This window comes from Montipora capricornis, chromosome 3 (genome assembly GCF_036669925.1).
Source record: "Montipora capricornis isolate CH-2021 chromosome 3, ASM3666992v2, whole genome shotgun sequence".
In the NCBI taxonomy this organism is placed as follows: Eukaryota; Metazoa; Cnidaria; class Anthozoa; order Scleractinia; family Acroporidae; genus Montipora; species Montipora capricornis.
Genome location: NC_090885.1, coordinates 36,908,925 through 36,926,424, shown reverse-complemented (window position 1 = coordinate 36,926,424; position 17,500 = coordinate 36,908,925). Strand labels below are relative to the sequence as shown.

The following is a 17,500-nucleotide window of genomic DNA, read 5'->3' as shown; positions in this document are numbered from 1 at the left end:
TTGTCCTGGTTTCAAAGCTGGCTTATTGCTATATGTCACAATGACACCACAAAACCTGGAGAGAAAAACAGTTAATATAATTATTACTTCAAGTTACTACCAAAACTGAAGCAAAAAGGCAAGGCTTATTAGCTTGACTAGAGCCATTCCATTGACACCTGACTGTTAGTAATTTCATCACTGCAACATATTATTGTGAGGGCATTCATGTTTTTCCTAGTTTTACGGTAGCTGAAAGTTTTGCATTTAAATCTCTGTGAGCTGCTTATTTGTGAAAATCTGTTTCTGCCTCTTGCTAGGAGCTCATGAGCTGGAAGAGGTTCACTTTCAACAATTGTTGGAGAAATGAATCTGGGATCGTCACAGTTCCAGACAGACTTCACGAGTGATTAAATAGTCGTCATCATCAATGTGAAGTTTAAAAATTTTGTCCTTTAGCATCCAAATATATTTACAATCTTTGGACACCTTTAATATCCTCACATCCCAAGATTTTGTTCTGTGGTTGTATTTTATTGCAATGATGGTGTCAGCATGATGCTCAGTGGTGGAAAATGAAAAGCCATTATGATGCCAGTAATTCCAATCAAGGGTAGTCAACTTTTTCCTTGCTGTGTAAAACTTGTTCCCTAGAAAAAAGATTATAGGCCAGTAAATATGAAAAGACAGGAAAATTATTAATAATTGCTATCAACAGTAATCACTAGTTACAATATTCCACTACTGTTACATTAAGCAGATGAACCTAGGTCAGGACAGTGATTGACTGCCCAGGGTCTGTGATTGTTTATTTGAGGTAACCATCTATACCATAATTCCTTTTGTAAGCCAAACAGTTCTGCCAGTTGGTACCAATAGCAAACATCAACTAAACAACAACCCATGAGTTACTGAACTAGTAATGTCAACCTGCAGTGTCCTTTAAAGTTCTTTACAATGAACATACCCATACTTCATGACAACCCATACTTCACGACAACATACTTCTTCATTTACAGTATTAATAACTATCATCATACTGCTGTACTCATCATTGTTGATAATGATGTATAAAACTTGCGTGTAGGGAATTCTCATTGGCATGTGTACATCAGAGACATACTGTTTGCACATTCCAAAGGACCAGTATGCCAAAAGTGATCCATGCTTACACAAATAGTTTTACCAGGTGGTTTCTGTTTGACTAAAATGAACGCAACTTACTGTTTATTACTATTATTATTATTATTATTATTATTATTATTTTTATTTTTATTATTATTATTTGTACAATTTATCATAAACAAGATACGTCTTGCATAGTGTATTCAATTGCTTGGTAGAGTATTAGTTACATAGTGTATTTCAAAATACTTGATCAAAAATGCTACCTGTATTCTGTGCAGAAAGGTAGCTAAATGAATGGCAAATGAATGTACCGGTAAATTGACTTTTAAATGATGCGAAATAAACTGAGCAGATCTATTATGCTTGACCCTATTCTAATCATAAAAAAAATTTCAGCCCCTTCTTTTTTACCAAACAAAAATACTCATCTACCGTGGGCTTCAACAGGTAAATCGAGACGCTTCAAAGCTGAAGCCAATTGCTCCTTGTGCGTCCCTACACTGAAAGCCATCATTCCATGATATGGTAACTGAACTGACGGCTAAAAAACACGAATAGCAAATAAAAGGCACACTAAGATGAGGACAAAGAATCCTAGTGCTAAAGGGAAAAGGGAAACCAATAATCAGTGTAAATACTAACCCCATTCTTCGTCTCACCCCCAAGGACAAAAGATGTTGTGCGAAGGCCGTGTCAGTGGAATCGACGCACATACACTTTATTTTTTTCCAGCTTGCATGGACATCTTTCACTATATGAAGCTTTCGATGTGCCTTCTCCCATCTGCTATTACTTGTTTTCTTCTTTATTTGGATGCAAGGCGGCTACGAAGTGTAAGAACGTTTCGACCCTAGCCCCTTCGCTTGATCCGGCTTTCGTATACCAGTGTTGTCTTTAATACGTACTCATCATAAACACTTAAAATACTTCCGAAGATAATTTAACCACGGACATTGCCTCACTCATATTTTTTTTCTGGCTACGGCCCTGAATATGCCGTCCAAGTCCTTCGTATATTACCAAACTGAAGTTTAGAAATGCTATTACAACTTTGGCACGTCTCACTGTGTCGATTAAACAGGATTTCCGTCATTGATACTGGCTTTGAAAAACGAACCGTCGGGTCAAAAATCAAACAGCCGCACATGCGTAATAGAATGCCACAGGCCCGTTAAGTATACCCGAGCTCGTTTCCGGAATGTGTTTTGATAGTAGATAAGTATTAAAGCTCGTAAGGATGGTCTGAACTAGACTTCAGAGTGTACTTCGGCTTTTGTGAAGGCAATAAGTTACCATGGCCACAAAGTAGGCTACTTGAGCTGAAATTAAAGCCGTTCACATCTGAAGTAGGGCTCAAGTGTACTTAAGGTATCCTTAGTCCGCTAGTATGAACCGACCTAGTATCTATTATTCGCATATGATAAGTACATGTCATATTCTTATCTCCTAAAAACACATGGCGCTCGTTACGTTCAAAAGCAATTCACTGAAAGCAATTAACTTGTCGAAAAACATCCTTATCTCTTTAAAATTGAAATACCCTCGATCAAAGTTTCTATCATCTTTAAATACAAATACCGGCTAAGTTAAAAGTTATATATATATTTCGCCTTTATACTTATTTATTTATATGTATTTTATAATTATTCGGTACACAGCTTCAATACAAATAAGTGTCAACCTTTTGAATTCTGTGTATAATAAAGTTATTATTAGGGCCGTTGTGTTGCGTTACGTAACGAGGTATGTTTCCCAACAGCAGGGTTAAAGAGGTCATAAAATTAGCCCGGAAGATATTTGCGGTCACTTTGTTCTCAGTTTCGTCTAAGCGTAACAGGAAAGCTTTGCTTTGTGACATCATTACTTTCCATACAATAAATGGCATATAAACTCTGCAACCCTTTTGTCCATCAAGCAGAAAAAAAAAGTTGTAGTTGGAGATCCACCGGCTGTTCACCATGGTTTGTCGAGTTTTCCTTAGGACGCTGTGTCTAACTGTTTTCATTTCATCAGGTGATGTTCTTTTAACTGTTGCAAACTATTGTTGTTTCTCCATTACGGGAACTTGTGATCTTGTACTATCATTGCTGCATAGATAGACGGTAGACGGTAGACGATGGACGATAGACGATAGGCCAAATTTATCAAAAGCGGAAAAGATTTGTGTGACAAATTTTTCACGGAAACGATTTTCATATGTCACTGGAAATTTAGGGCTGGAAATTTAGTGAATTTGTGTTGACTTGCGGAAACCTTTGCCAATAAAGGTTTAAACCAGGCTCTAAACTAAGGTGTGATTGCTTAACTGTAGTAGCTCCACAAGTCAACAAATTCACCAAATTTCAAGCCGTAAAATTGGAGAACACGAAATCGCGTGCATGCTTGTCCAACCACATTTAGACACCGTCATGACACGACGCAGGCAACGCAAAATAAAGAGTGTATCGATAAAAGGAGTGTATCAGAGTGAAACACCGTGTGGATCCCGGAAAATAGTCGTAAGTGAGAAGCAAAGGACTTTTGGCAATCTTGTTCGAGAATTGCGTGCGTTCAATAAAATAGCCTGATTAATAGCCCTCTGTTTTACATCAGTTGAGAATAATGGCAGATTGACACATTCAGGAGACTCGTATAAAGTTACAGCAGTTGTTTCACTTCGTTTGGTCATCGCTTTTTTGTCGGGGGCTCAATTTTTGTCACGCAATCTTTTGGGAAACGATTTCCATATATAAAAACGGGTTAGCCCGCAATGTCACGTGAACTATTAGAAACTGCACGAAGAAGACCAATAATGATAAAGGTGTCGTACACAATACTTTAGAGCCACATAAAAAAAGAACAGATACCACCGAACAAAGGGGTTCACAAAAATACAACTTTATACAGCCAATAAGAACAAACTATAAATCAGCCAATCAAGTCACACTACTGAAGAATACAAACGAGTATAAAAGAAGCTAAGAAACTCCTCTAGCTAAACAAACAGAGAGACTTCTCTATCGTTCCCCAGAATCGGCAACTGAAGAGATCCATAAGATAGGATCGAGACCATGGTCTTGCCTGACCATCCTGATTGAACGCCGAACGAAAATGTCAGAAAAAATGCCAACAGAAGAAGGCCTCCTTGCCGTACCAACGACCTCCAACGATGACCCTCCGGTTACTCAGAAAAAATTCCTCAAAAGAAAACTTTCAAAACCGACTAGAAGAACTCAAAAAGCATCTTAGAGAGAGAGGATATCCATGAAACCATTTCTTCTAAATGCCGTTTATTATTCTAAGCGTAGCTTATATGAAAGAATTTTCCATCAACGCTTTTTACTCGGACATGTTCCGGCTCACGCACGTTGAAGCAAGTTATGACAGAATTTTAGAAACTGATAAATAGGTCAAACTGATCACTCCTGCATATTAAACGTCAATTAAGAACAATCCTTTTTTTTATTTTTCTTGTGATAGGCGAAATACAAAAATGAATACCACCGAACAATGTATTAAGGCGACTGGTTTCATGAGGCTTAACCATAGTTTAATGTATAATTTTTAACATTTGAATTTAAAAAATGATGAAACCAGAAAGACTAGCGTGCAGAGGGCATAGGTTGAACGTAATCCAACCGTAAATCCTGAAAAAGTGGACATGTATCATTGCGTGAGCCGAAGAAAGTCGCCTGACAACGATTAATTTGTTCTTACACACGAATTTCTGTCAGGGGCCTTAGATGACGGCTGATAATAGTACTCTGACAGAAAGAAAAGAAAAGGGCAACTGAGTTTAAATCACAAGTGGGAACTTCGAAAGGTATCCATTTTTGCTAACAGTTTATCGTCTATCATGGTAGTATCAGTTTTCGTTTAAAAACTGTTTGACAGTTTTTGCGTCATCAGGGAAGTTTCTTCAACCTTTCCTCAGCGAAAAAACAGCAGGCAATTCAATTCTAATAAATGAGGGAGACATTGGGATTTTCGGTTTTGCAGTTTTGGCTATTTTTTAGATCGGTTTTTCGGTTTTTGTGCCCAAGAAACTTCTGTTTTTCGGTTTTGGTGTTCATTGCGGTTTGCGGGTTTTTCGTTTCAAATTAGCATCTTGTTTTCGGTTTTCGTAAAAAAAACGAGCGGTTTTTCGGTTTTGTTATCCGATGTGCTTTTTGGGTTTTTCTATTTTGTCCTATTTGGTTTCCGGTTTTTCTTAGATTTGAGCGGCAATTAATCTCGAATAGAGTGTTATTTATTTATTTAATCTTTATTTAACCACGGTGCAATTCATCAGCAATATTTAAAAAATATGTACAATTAAAATTTATGATAGAACTATGTAAACTACATTAACTATCGATCTTACTCAATATCATACAGTAAAAGCTGCCTTGCATGAATGCCGTGTTTAGAATAATGGCTTAGATAACCTCTTTAATCAGTTGTTTGAATTGATTGAGGGACTCTGCTTTCCTCAACTCTAATGGCAAACTGTTCCACAAAACTGCGCCACTAAAGCTGTTTTTGTAGTAGTTTGTGCGCGGTTGCGGAACATTTACCTTATTCACAGAGTCTCTCAAACAATAACCAGAATCGCGATGGACAATTTTCGAGCAGAGATACTCAGGTGCTAGTCCCTGTAGGGACTTAAATACCATTGTTGCTCTTTCAATTTGTCTTTGAGAGACTAGGGATTTCCATCTTAAGAGTACAAATAAATTGTTGACATGAGCGTCATAGTTAGAGTAGGTCAAGACACGGGCTGCTCTAGCTCTGTTTTGTAGATTTTGCAGTTTGTCCTGCAAAGTTACTCCACAGTTTCCCCAAACAATATTGCAGTAGTTGAAATGAGGTTGTACTTTTAAGTGTATATTTACACTTTTATATTTTTATCACGCAGGTGAAAGTATTAGATGATAATGTCTTTGCCATCATTAAAAGTCGCTGTATTTTTTATTTTTCTGTGTTATGGATAATATGGTCTCTTTTAGGGGTCAAAAAACGCCTGGGACACGCCCCCCGGAGGCGGTGAGGTTCAATATTCGACTCCTATTTTAAGTATCTGTTTATTACCACATTTAACCTTTGAGCAAGTTCCTGCTGCCATTTAAAACAAGGAACAAACAGTACCGCTTAGCTTCCTCATTGCAATCCCATGTTTTAGACCAAGAATAAACATTCCAATCGAATCTCCAAACTGTCAGGTCTTAGTTACCAAATAGAAATGTTCAATTAGAGAGTTTTATTGGAGGTTTCCAGAGCTATAGATTTTTGTGATTACAAAATTGAAATTTTAGAGAGGTCTTGTGTGCAAATTCTCCTAAGTTAACTTGGCTCCATTTCCAGCTGCTTTACGGAAGTCCGGGCTCGAGAGAGCGGCAGAAATAAAGCCTATTATTTTAGCAGATACCGTACAAGATATGAAGGCTTTAGACAAGTCCATGACCCAGTTCACAAATACCTTGATGAAATAAAGTGTTAGCGTAGTTTGCTCTGTATGCCGCACTTGTCACCATTCTATCGGTTTTTTGACGGTTTCGTATGCGGTTTTCGGATTTGGCCGAATTTTTTGCGGTTTTGCGGTTTTGGATGATTTTTTCTTCGGTTTTGCGATTTCTAAGTCACCCCAACGTCCCCCTCATAAATCGCAGGGAAAAAACTGTTAAGATTCTGAAGTTTTAATTGATATGATTCGTAAGAGTATAGGAGTCGTTGAAGCAGGACCTTGGTCACCACTGCACTATAGAGCGCCCTTAACAGACAGTGAAATTCGGAATCCGTGAATATATCGTCGTAAGGATGATGCTGGAAAAAGAAAAGGACAAGGAAAAGACGCTCGATATTGAAAAGTGCCATCAGCATGTTTTTTTTTTCCCGACTTCAGTTGAATGAGGAAGGAATCCGTGATATCCGCCCCAACTCATTCAGGGTTAAAGCTAGAGGTCATAAAATTAGCCCGGAAGATATTTGCGGTCACTTTGTTCTCAGTTTCGTCTAAGCGAGATAGGAAAGCTTTGCTTTGTGACATCATTACTTTCCATACAATAAATGGCATATAAACTCTGCAACCCTTTTGTCCATCAAGCAGAAAAAAAAAGTTGTAGTTGGAGATCCACCGGCTGTTCACCATGGTTTGTCGAGTTTTCCTTAGGACGCTGTGTCTAACTGTTTTCATTTCATCAGGTGATGTTCTTTTAACTGTTGCAAACTATCGTTGTTTCTCCATTACGGGAAAATCTTGTACTATCATTGCTGCATAGTGCTAAGAGCCTAATAACTTTTGCTCAGTCATAAACTTGAAGAGGTGAAAGAAACGGGGAAGTCAAATCAAATCATTTCTGATTGAATTGCTCTTTATCGATGCATCGTTACATGACAGTTTTGTTAACTGAATGTTCTAAACACTTTTAGCGGTTTTCCGTGAATCAGGTAATGTTTATTATTCTAAGCGTAGCTTAAATGAAAGAATTTTCCATCAACGCTTTTTACTCGGACATGTTCCGGCTCACGCACGTTGAAGCAAGTTATGACAGAATTTTAGAAACTGATAAATAGGTCAAACTGATCACTCCTGCATATTAAACGTCAATTAAGAACAATCCTTTTTTTTATTTTTCTTGTGATAGGCGAAATGGAAAAATGAAATTGCAAGTATAAATCGTAGCCATTACAAACAAAGAATCCGGATAAATATTATTTTCTTCTTCTGTATACTCTTCCTGAAAACTGACGCCGTTTATGATTTCCAGACCATAATTATGCCCTCCTCGGATCGTTTTTTTTTTGCGGGCCGATGATATTAAAAGCACACATCAGAGGAATGCGCAGTTAATGGGTCACTGAACCAAAGATAAAACAGTAAGTGAAGACAGGAGAAAATGTGTTTACAGTTGAACTTTCGGAAATCTGGATTATTTTCTTCACATAATTCTATGATGTTTTTGCTTGCTTAAAAACTCCCATCTTTCAGAATTTTACCTAAATCCGTGTAATAATATAAAGTGGTGCAGGAATCCACTTCTTGTAAAAATATGCGTGGCCCACAGGGATGAAGGCTCAGAGAAAACCCACAACCGAACGATTCTTTACTGTGAGTTTTCTAAAACCTTGTGAACATCTACGTTTCACTCGACTGCCTTGCGTCCGTCTTACTCTGTCTAAATGGCCGGATATTGAGCTGTTTTAGTTGAGATATTGATATGTCTCCTTTTGCATAGACTTTCGGACTGAAACATGCGGAAAAAGATTCCTTTTCGAATTCCTACCTCACGCAAATCGTTAAAAATGCATGACATTTAACTCTCATACAGCATAACTTAATAAGTAGCAGTACTGGGTATTTACGTACAATGACTGTGCACAATTTTCAGCGTAATGGGACACTGTAATTCCGCAAACAGATTATTCTCTTTGAGAAAAGAAACCAGGAATGGCGAACACGCATAATTTTCATGCGGTGTTAAAGGGAAATGATTGGTAATTGAAAGCGGGCCCCACTGCGATTAAAATGGGATGTCTGTTCTGTTTCCCAGGACTTGAAGTGGCTAGGGTCCCATTATTTGACAATGGCCATAATATATAGTGCGTTCGCGCAAAAAAATGTTTTAAACGTGATTTTTGTGAAAGTCAGTGAATAGGTTATGGGACTTTTCAGTAGGAGCCAACATAAATTCTGAAGAAAAACAGGGAATGAATAGGTCCATTAAACAACTAGATGGAACGTTTTGTCGTGTCATGTACTACAGAATTCCCCTTCCTGGTTTCTCTGTCGAGTGCCAGCAACAAACATGATAGACTGCACACTTCACTAAACGACTGATATCAGCTTTGCTTGCGCTGTAATAAATAAAAGATATGCAGGAACTGCCACCTGATCGCTGTCATACTGAAGTGTAATAAATCGAGCTCCAAACTTCAATGTCAATACTCTATGAAGAAACCACTGGCAAAGAAAGAAGCAAACAGTGGACTTTTGTTTAGTGAGAACAATGTATTAAGGCGACTGGTTTCATGAGGCTTAACCATAGTTTAATGTATAATTTTTAACATTTGAATTTAAAAAAATGATGAAACCAGAAAGACTAGCGTGCAGAGGGCATAGGTTGAACGTAATCCAACCGTAAATCCTGAAAAAGTGGACATGTATCATTGCGTGAGCCGAAGAAAGTCGCCTGACAACGATTAATTTTTTCTTACACACGAATTTCTGTCAGGGGCCTTAGATGACGGCTGATAATAGTACTCTGACAGAAAGAAAAGAAACGGGCAACTGAGTTTGAATCACAAGTGGGAACTTCGAAAGGTATCCATTTTTGCTAACAGTTTATCTTGTATCATGGTAGTATCAGTTTTCCTTTAAAAACTGTTTGACAGTTTTTGCGTCATCAGGGAAGTTTCTTCAACCTTTCCTCAGCAAAAAACTATCAGGCAATTCAATTCTAATAAATCGCAGGGAAAAACTGTTAAGATTGTGAAGTTTTATTGATATGATGCCTAAGAGTATAGGAGTCGTTGAAGCAGGACCTTGATCACCACTGCACTATAGTATACTTCAGTTGACTGAGGAAGGAATCCGTGATATCCGCCCCAACTCATGTAGGGTTAAAGAGGTCATAAAATTAGCCGGGAAGATATTTGCGGTCACTTTGTTCTCAGTTTCGTCTAAGCGTAATAGGAAAGCTTTGCTTTGTGACATCATTACTTTCCATCAGAAACCCACAAAGTTGAAACGTGTAACGGCCCCTTGTGTGCTGCGAAACAAGCTTCTGAATATTCAACTTGCTAAGTACCATATTTGGAACAACAAGAACGAGGGGTTTCCAAATATGGTACTTACCATTGAAACATTCAACCAATCAACCAATATTCGGAAGCAGTGAACGCGCGTTACACGTTTCAACTCTTATGGGTTTCTGTTTCCATACAATAAATGGCATATAAACTCTGCAACCCTTTTGTCCATCAAGCAGAAAAAAAAGTTGTAGTTGGAGATCCACCGGCTGTTCACCATGCTTTGTCGAGTTTTCCTTAGGACGCTGTGTTTAACTGTTTTCATTTCATCAGGTGATGTTCTTTTAACTGTTGCAAACTATCGTTGTTTCTCCATTACGGGAAAATCTTGTACTATCATTGCTGCATAGTGCTAAGAGCCTAATAACTTTTGCTCAGTCATAAACTTGAAGAGGTGAAAGAAACGGGGAAGTCAAATCAAATCATTTTCTGATTGAATTGCTCTTTATCGATGCATCGTTACATGACAGTTTTGTTAACTGAATGTTCTAAACACTTTTAGCGGTTTTCCGTGAATCAGGTAACGTTTATTATTCTAAGCGTAGCTTAAATGAAAGAATATTCTATCAACGCTTTTTACTCGGACATGTTCCGGCTCACGCACGTTGAAGCAAGTTATGATAAATAGGTCAAACTGATCACTCCTGCATATTAAACGTCAATTGAGTACAATCCTTTTTTATTAATTTTTCTTGTGATAGGCGAAATGGAAAAATGAAATTGCAAGTATAAATCGTAGCCATTACAAACAAAGAATCCGGATAAATATTATTTTCTTCTTCTGTATACTCTTTCTGAAAACTGACGCCGTTTATGATTTCCAGACCATAATTATTTCCTCCTCGGATCGTTTTTTTTTGCGGGCCGATGATATTAAAAGCACACATCAGAGGAATGCGCAGTTAATGGGTCACTAAACCAAAGATAAAACAGTAAATGAAGACAGGCTAAAATGTGTTTACAGTTGAACTTTCGGAAATCTGGATTATTTTCTTCACATAATTCTATGATGTTTTTGCTCGCTTAAAAACTCCCATCTTTCAGAATTTTACCTAGATCCGTGTAATAATATAAAGTGCTGCAGGAATCCACTTCTTGTAAAAATATGCGTGGCCCACAGAAATGAAGGCTCAGAGAAAACCCACAACCGAACGATTCTATACTGAGGGGGACATTGGGGTGAATTAGAAACCGCAAAACCGAAGAAAAAATCATCCAAAACCGCAAAAAATTCGGCCAAAACCGAAAACCGCATACGAAACCGTCAAAAAACCGATAGAATGGTGACAAGTGCGGCATACAGAGCAAACTACGCTAACACTTTATTTCATCAAGGTATTTGTGAACTGGGTCATGGACTTGTCTAAAGCCTTCATATCTTGTACGGTATCTGCTAAAATAATAGGCTTTATTTCTGCCGCTCTCTCGAGCCCGGACTTTCTGGGCTCATTTTCCGTAAAGCAGCTGGAAATGGAGCCAAGTTAACTTAGGAGAATTTGCACACAAGACCTCTCTAAAATTTCAATTTTGCAATCACAAAAATCTATAGCTCTGGAAACCTCCAATAAAACTCTCTAATTGAACATATCTATTTGGTAACTAAGACCTGACAGTTTGGAGATTCGATTGGAATGTTTAATCTTGGTCTAAAACATGGGATTGCAATGAGGAAGCTAAGCGGTAGTGTTTGTTCCTTGTTTTAAATGGCAGCAGGAACTTGCTCAAAGGTTAAATGTGGTAATAAACAGATACTTAAAATAGGAGTCGAATATTGAACCTCACCGCCTCCGGGGAGCGTGTCCCAGGCGTTTTTTGACCCCTAAAAGAGACCATATTATCCATAACACAGAAAAATAAAAAATACAGCGACTTTTAATGATGGCAAAGACATTATCATCTAATACTTTCACCTGCGTGATAAAAATATAAAAGTGTAAATATACACTTAAAAGTACAACCTCATTTCAACTACTGCAATATTGTTTGGGGAAACTGTGGAGTAACTTTGCAGGACAAACTGCAAAATCTACAAAACAGAGCTAGAGCAGCCCGTGTCTTGACCTACTCTAACTATGACGCTCATGTCAACAATTTATTTGTACTCTTAAGATGGAAATCCCTAGTCTCTCAAAGACAAATTGAAAGAGCAACAATGGTATTTAAGTCCCTACAGGGACTAGCACCTGAGTATCTCTGCTCGAAAATTGTCCATCGCGATTCTGGTTATTGTTTGAGAGACTCTGTGAATAAGGTAAATGTTCCGCAACCGCGCACAAACTACTACAAAAACAGCTTTAGTGGCGCAGTTTTGTGGAACAGTTTGCCATTAGAGTTGAGGAAAGCAGAGTCCCTCAATCAATTCAAACAACTGATTAAAGAGGTTATCTAAGCCATTATTCTAAACACGGCATTCATGCAAGGCAGCTTTTACTGTATGATATTGAGTAAGATCGATAGTTAATGTAGTTTACATAGTTCTATCATAAATTTTAATTGTACATATTTTTTAAATATTGCTGATGAATTGCACCGTGGTTAAATAAAGATTAAATAAATAAATAACACTCTATTCGAGATTAATTGCCGCTCAAATCTAAGAAAAACCGGAAACCAAATAGGACAAAATAGAAAAACCCAAAAAGCACATCGGATAACAAAACCGAAAAACCGCTCGTTTTTTTTTACGAAAACCGAAAACCAGATGCTAAAAAACGAAAAACTCGCAAACCGCAATGAACACCAAAACCGAAAAACCGAAGTTTCTTTGGCACAAAAACCGAAAAACCGATCTAAAAAATAGCCAAAACTGCAAAACTGAAAATCCCAATGTCCCCCTCCTGCTTGCTAAAAAGTCAATCCCGGGAGAAACATTTGGCTGGTCCTCCCTGGATTCCTCCATTTATTTCTTTCACTGTCAAGTACAAGGGAACTTGCAAAACTCGGTGAAAACTTTGGATCTAAAATGACGCTGCACACGTTATGTTATACAGCTGTATACGCACGGCCGTGCGTATATGGAGAAACGCACCATAGTCGCTCAATTTAATAGGATTTCGATTGAACTAGCACACACGCTATGTTTTTCGATGCCAGAATTGTGTCATATCTCTGCAGAGTGCGTACTTTACCACGCCAATGGGTACGGTGTCTTCTTTTAATTAATCAGAGTTTCTTGGAAAACAAACTATCTCATTCGTTCGTGAGATATAAATGCAGCCTTTTCATAAAACAGCATACCGATGGCAGTTCCGCATACCGAAGGCAGGCAATGGCATGCGTAATTCAGACTTCGTTTAAGGACCAACTTGCTTGAAAAACATATGACCTAAGAGCCAATAAGTGTTAAGGAAAGAAAGAAATATCGCGGACGATATAAACGTTTGTTTAATTTTTTTCTTGATATAATTATGAAATGGTCTCGTACAATTTATACCACTAAACCAGTCGGCATTTCTACACTAGCCCTCTTCGTTACAATTTTAAAACTGGAACTCCGTATCATTTGCCGAAAAATATTGCCACTCAACGCTTAACAATCAAATTACTATAACCCAGAAACAATGGCTGCACTAGTACTTAAACTTGGCTCTTAATGTATTTCTTAATCAACGACCCGTAAAATAGACTGTAATCAAGTGCAAGAAAACGATTCACGCAATGTCCACTTGATCCGAAGGAGGGGAAACAAAACTGTGGATGGGTGGTAGTAAAAGAACTTGATTAGTTCCTTTGCTACAAAAAGATATTAAAATTTCCTTCTTTAAGTAGAGCATTTCATACTGTTAGGCTATCTTTCGCAGTGACAGAAACCATGCCATGGCTCACTCGCAATCCAGTCAAACAGCCATACGGGCATAAATTTTGTGCTCACAAATGTTCCTACAGCTTTTTTGTCACTAACTTTTTGGCAAATTTTAACATTTTGAAGCACATAAGCAGATTGAACTTATATTCATCTTTTTTATTTCAGGCATTACGATGTCTTCTTCCAGCGATGATTTAAAGGCAGTTTTCAGCATGGGTGGAATAAAAGGAAGCGTTATTTTCTCTCAACCACAAAACAATGGTTCTACGATAATTTCTGTAAACCTTTTGGGCGTCAACGAAACCCTGACATGGAGCATTCAACAACTGCCAATGATATACTATGGTAATGCAGTTTTGAGCTGTTCCGCTATTGCAGTGGGAGGCCTTTTTGATCCCAAGAAGGCAAAAAAAGCTGCAGACTATAACACACATTGTCGATTCGAAAGTAACACCAAATTCCATAGATGTGCCGTTGGGGATTTGAGCCGAATGCTTGGAAACATCACTGCGAGAACGGCACACCGGAACCATACAAATCAGAGCTTGGCAACTCCAACCAGAGGACCACATAGCATTATGGGTAGGACACTAGTCCTTTACAGTGGTGTCACACCCAAAGCATGCGCACTGATTGCCCCTTTGCATCCAATGAAGACAGCAGTGGCAATATTTAGAGCTCCAGTTGCAGGCTATGTCTTCTTGAGGCAAGTTGAGGGGATGGCGGATACCAGTATCTTTGTGGATCTTTTCTTTGTTAATAATGCTGAGTCTCGAAAAAACTTTACGTGGCAGATTAACGAAGGAGTGGCGGACACTGATGCGTCTGATAACAAAACTTACTGCAAGACACTCGGTGAACTGTTCGATCCAGAAAATAGTCAAGATGAAAACTGCAATGAAGAAATGCATGAAAATTGTTCCATCGGTAACCTGGCGTCGAAACATGGAACGATAACCATTTCCTTAGCATCTACCAGGCGATCAAGTACTAAGGCGGCATTTACAGACTCCAACTTGCCACTAACTGGTCCTAATTCAGTCATTGGCAAATCAATCGTTTTGTTTCCAGTCAACAACCCAGGAAAACCCATTGCCTGCGCAAAGATTGTTACTCTTATGACTCAAGTGGCGAAAGCTACTTTCAAGGCTGAAATCAATGCAGGAGTGACTGGATATTTCAAGTTTACTCAAGCGTCTCCTTTTGACCCCACGTTGGCTGAAATACACCTAAACGGCATACAAAGCAAAGCACATGGCTATCACGTGCATGTGTATCCGAGCCCAGCGTACAAGAACTTGTCCCCAAGTGATTCGTGTCAGGGTTTCGTCACTGGAGGTCACTGGAATCCTTTTAACATCGATATCAAAACCAGTCCCGCAGAAGGAACAGGTAGAGTATTCTAAATCCTTCTTGAACATTTTAAAAGCGGGGCCACCGGAGCGGGAAAACATGTTCGGGCCGGTTTTTCTCAGTACAAGCCCCATCCCGGAAGATAACCCCATGTTCAATCAATATCCTTCTGTATATATATAAAGTGTGACTTGATTTTCGTAGAACAGTGCTCAATACATAGAAGTAGAGCGACGTATATATTGTGGAAGAAAAAAACAAATAAACTACGAGTTCATCCCTACAAGCCTGTTTCGTGGTCGACCATTCGTCATGGGATTTAAAAATCCCCTGATGAGTGGGCGACCACGAAACAGGCTTGTAGGGATGAACCCGTAGTTTATTTTCGCCGAGGCTTGGACTGTGAATCCATTTGTGATCCTCCTGGAGGGCAGAGATGCGCTGTTGGCTCGAGAGACCCTCTTATCTTGTATACAAATTGTCTCCATCTCTCTCGTCCGCCTGTGAATCGTCGTTCCTGTCGATCCAGTGTCATCTAGTTGGAGAAAAACAATGTCCTGGGATAACCTCGTAACATCCCATTCGCTATCTAGATTGGTCATGTAGTCAGCATGGTTGCTCTGGTAGTGTAGTGGTGATCACACCCAACCGGTAATCTGGGGGACGTGGGTTCAAATCCCGCGCCAGGGTATAAAGAGTTTTTCTCTCAATGAAAATGTCATCCAGGAGTTGTCCGTCCTTAGTCTCTTCAAACTTCATTAATTAATTAACTACATTTCGCCGAGGCTTGGACTGTGGATCCATTTGTGATCCCCCTGGGGGCAGAGATGCGCCGTTGGCTCGAGAGACCCTCTTAACTTGTATATATATATATATATACCAAATGGGAGAACCAAGTTTATAGTATGGTGTGAAGATGAAGAGCGCTTAATACCATTGTAAGTAGAGCGAAAACAAAGCAAAGACATAAGGCAAAGATCAGCTGTCGCTACTCCGAGTTTCACGCCGGCTGGCGATCTTCAGGCAACTGACAGTTCAAATTTATTATGTCTTTGCTTTCAGGGAAACTCAACACTGGACAACTTCTGGGGAAAACTGTAATTGCCCTGAGCGGGATTTGAACCCACGTCCCCCTGATCACTAGTCGGGTGTGATGACCACTACACCATCAGGGCAACCATGCTGGTTGTTGGCAACATGGCTAATTGATCACTTAATGTGTGGCATTTACGTGGGAATCCCTTATAAGCCAGTTTTTCTATGTGATAACGCTGAATCAACATGTGATTCACAGGCGCGGACAAGGGTAATTAATGTAAAGAGTCAGTTAAGTAGATCCCTTGAGCCAGCAACGCATCACCACCCAGGAGGATCGCAAATGGATTCACAGTCCAAGTTGAGGAGCAATTGAGAGAAAGTTACGGGAAACTCAACACTGGACAACTTCTGGGGAAAACTGTAATTGCCCTGTGCGGGATTTGAGTTGTGTGGTGTTGAGTTTCCCGTAACTTTCTCTCAATTTCCATGTTCTTTAGATTTCCAATATTTTTCTTAGTATCCTTGCTGATCCCAGCTATTCAGAATTCTGGTTTAAGCCCCCAATACAATTGGTACGACTTTGGTTTTCACTTCCCACGTCCTCCTCAATTCTCTGGCCAAATTTTGATACTTTTCAACCTTCCCCCTCCTTTTCTTTTGCTCCACTGTCTTCTGGAATTGCCACGTCTATAATATGACAGCTTTTCTTGCTTATGTCAACAAGCACTAGACCTGGCCTCCTAGCCTCGATGTTATGGTCTGTCCGTATGCTGAAGTCCCAAAGGAGTTTGTAGTTCTCATTTTCCTGTTCGCTCTCAGGGACGTGATTGTACCATTTATCATTCCGGTGGAACCCGTATTTTCCAGACAGATCCCAGTGAATTGCGCTGGCCACATTATCATGTCTTTTCTTGTATTCTTTTTGTGCCAATTTTGAACAACCGCTGACGATGTGACACACAGTTTCATTTTTGTCTCTGCACATTCTACATTTAGCATCTATCTGGGATTTGTCAATGGTTGCTTTAATATAATTTGTCCGTAATGCTTGATCTTGTGCAGCAATTATTAGTGCTTCTGTCTCTCTCTTAAGACTTCCTTGCTTCAGCCAGCTCCATGTTTCCTCATTACTCTGGTCTTCAGTCTCTCTTACAAATTGTCCATGTAGTGGCTTTTCTTTCCATTCTTGGGTGTTTTCAGCCCTTCTTCTTACTTTAAAACTGGTTGCCGTTTCCTGACTTCCAGTAACCTCTGCCCTAACTGCTTGCAACAGTTCTTCTTCACTCGATTGGACATATGTTTCCAATGATACCCTTGCTTGGTTTGTACAGTCCTCTACTGATATGAGTCCTCTACCACCGTGCTTCGTTGGGACGTAGATTCTTGCAACACAGTCTCTTGGGTGCAGGCCTCCGTTCATTGTTCGTAATT

General features: G+C 39.1%; 1 protein-coding gene, 1 long non-coding RNA gene and 1 other non-coding gene across 6 annotated transcripts in view; 1 reads left to right on the top strand and 2 right to left on the bottom strand.

The window, feature by feature from the left end:
* LOC138043021 (uncharacterized) overlaps window positions 1–2,290 on the bottom strand; it is a 2,731-nt gene extending 441 nt beyond the window's left edge. Inside the window, exons 1-3 of the long non-coding RNA XR_011131169.1 lie at window positions 1,540–2,290; window positions 469–629; window positions 1–55 (exon numbers count right to left, since the gene is read on the bottom strand). The exon at window positions 1–55 is cut by the window's left edge and continues 441 nt beyond it. This is a non-coding gene — a long non-coding RNA (uncharacterized lncRNA). The remainder of the gene's footprint in view (window positions 56–468; window positions 630–1,539) is intronic.
* Window positions 2,291–6,985: 4,695 nt separating this feature from the next.
* The window catches only part of LOC138043020 (uncharacterized), an 89,909-nt gene continuing 79,394 nt past the window's right edge, over window positions 6,986–17,500 (top strand). The window contains exons 1-2 of one of the 4 annotated variants that reach the window (XM_068889119.1): window positions 7,060–7,266; window positions 13,844–15,070. In XM_068889119.1, coding sequence (XP_068745220.1) covers window positions 7,212–7,266; window positions 13,844–15,070 — 1,282 coding nt within the window. In that variant the 5' untranslated portion in view covers window positions 7,060–7,211. Of the gene's footprint in view, window positions 7,267–9,979; window positions 10,147–13,843; window positions 15,071–17,500 lie in introns of those variants that run through there. The other 3 variants (XM_068889120.1, XM_068889122.1, XM_068889123.1) reach the window with 3 other exon arrangements.
* Trnat-agu (transfer RNA threonine (anticodon AGU)) lies at window positions 16,134–16,206 on the bottom strand. The gene has a single exon. It is a non-coding gene; the product is annotated as a tRNA-Thr (tRNA).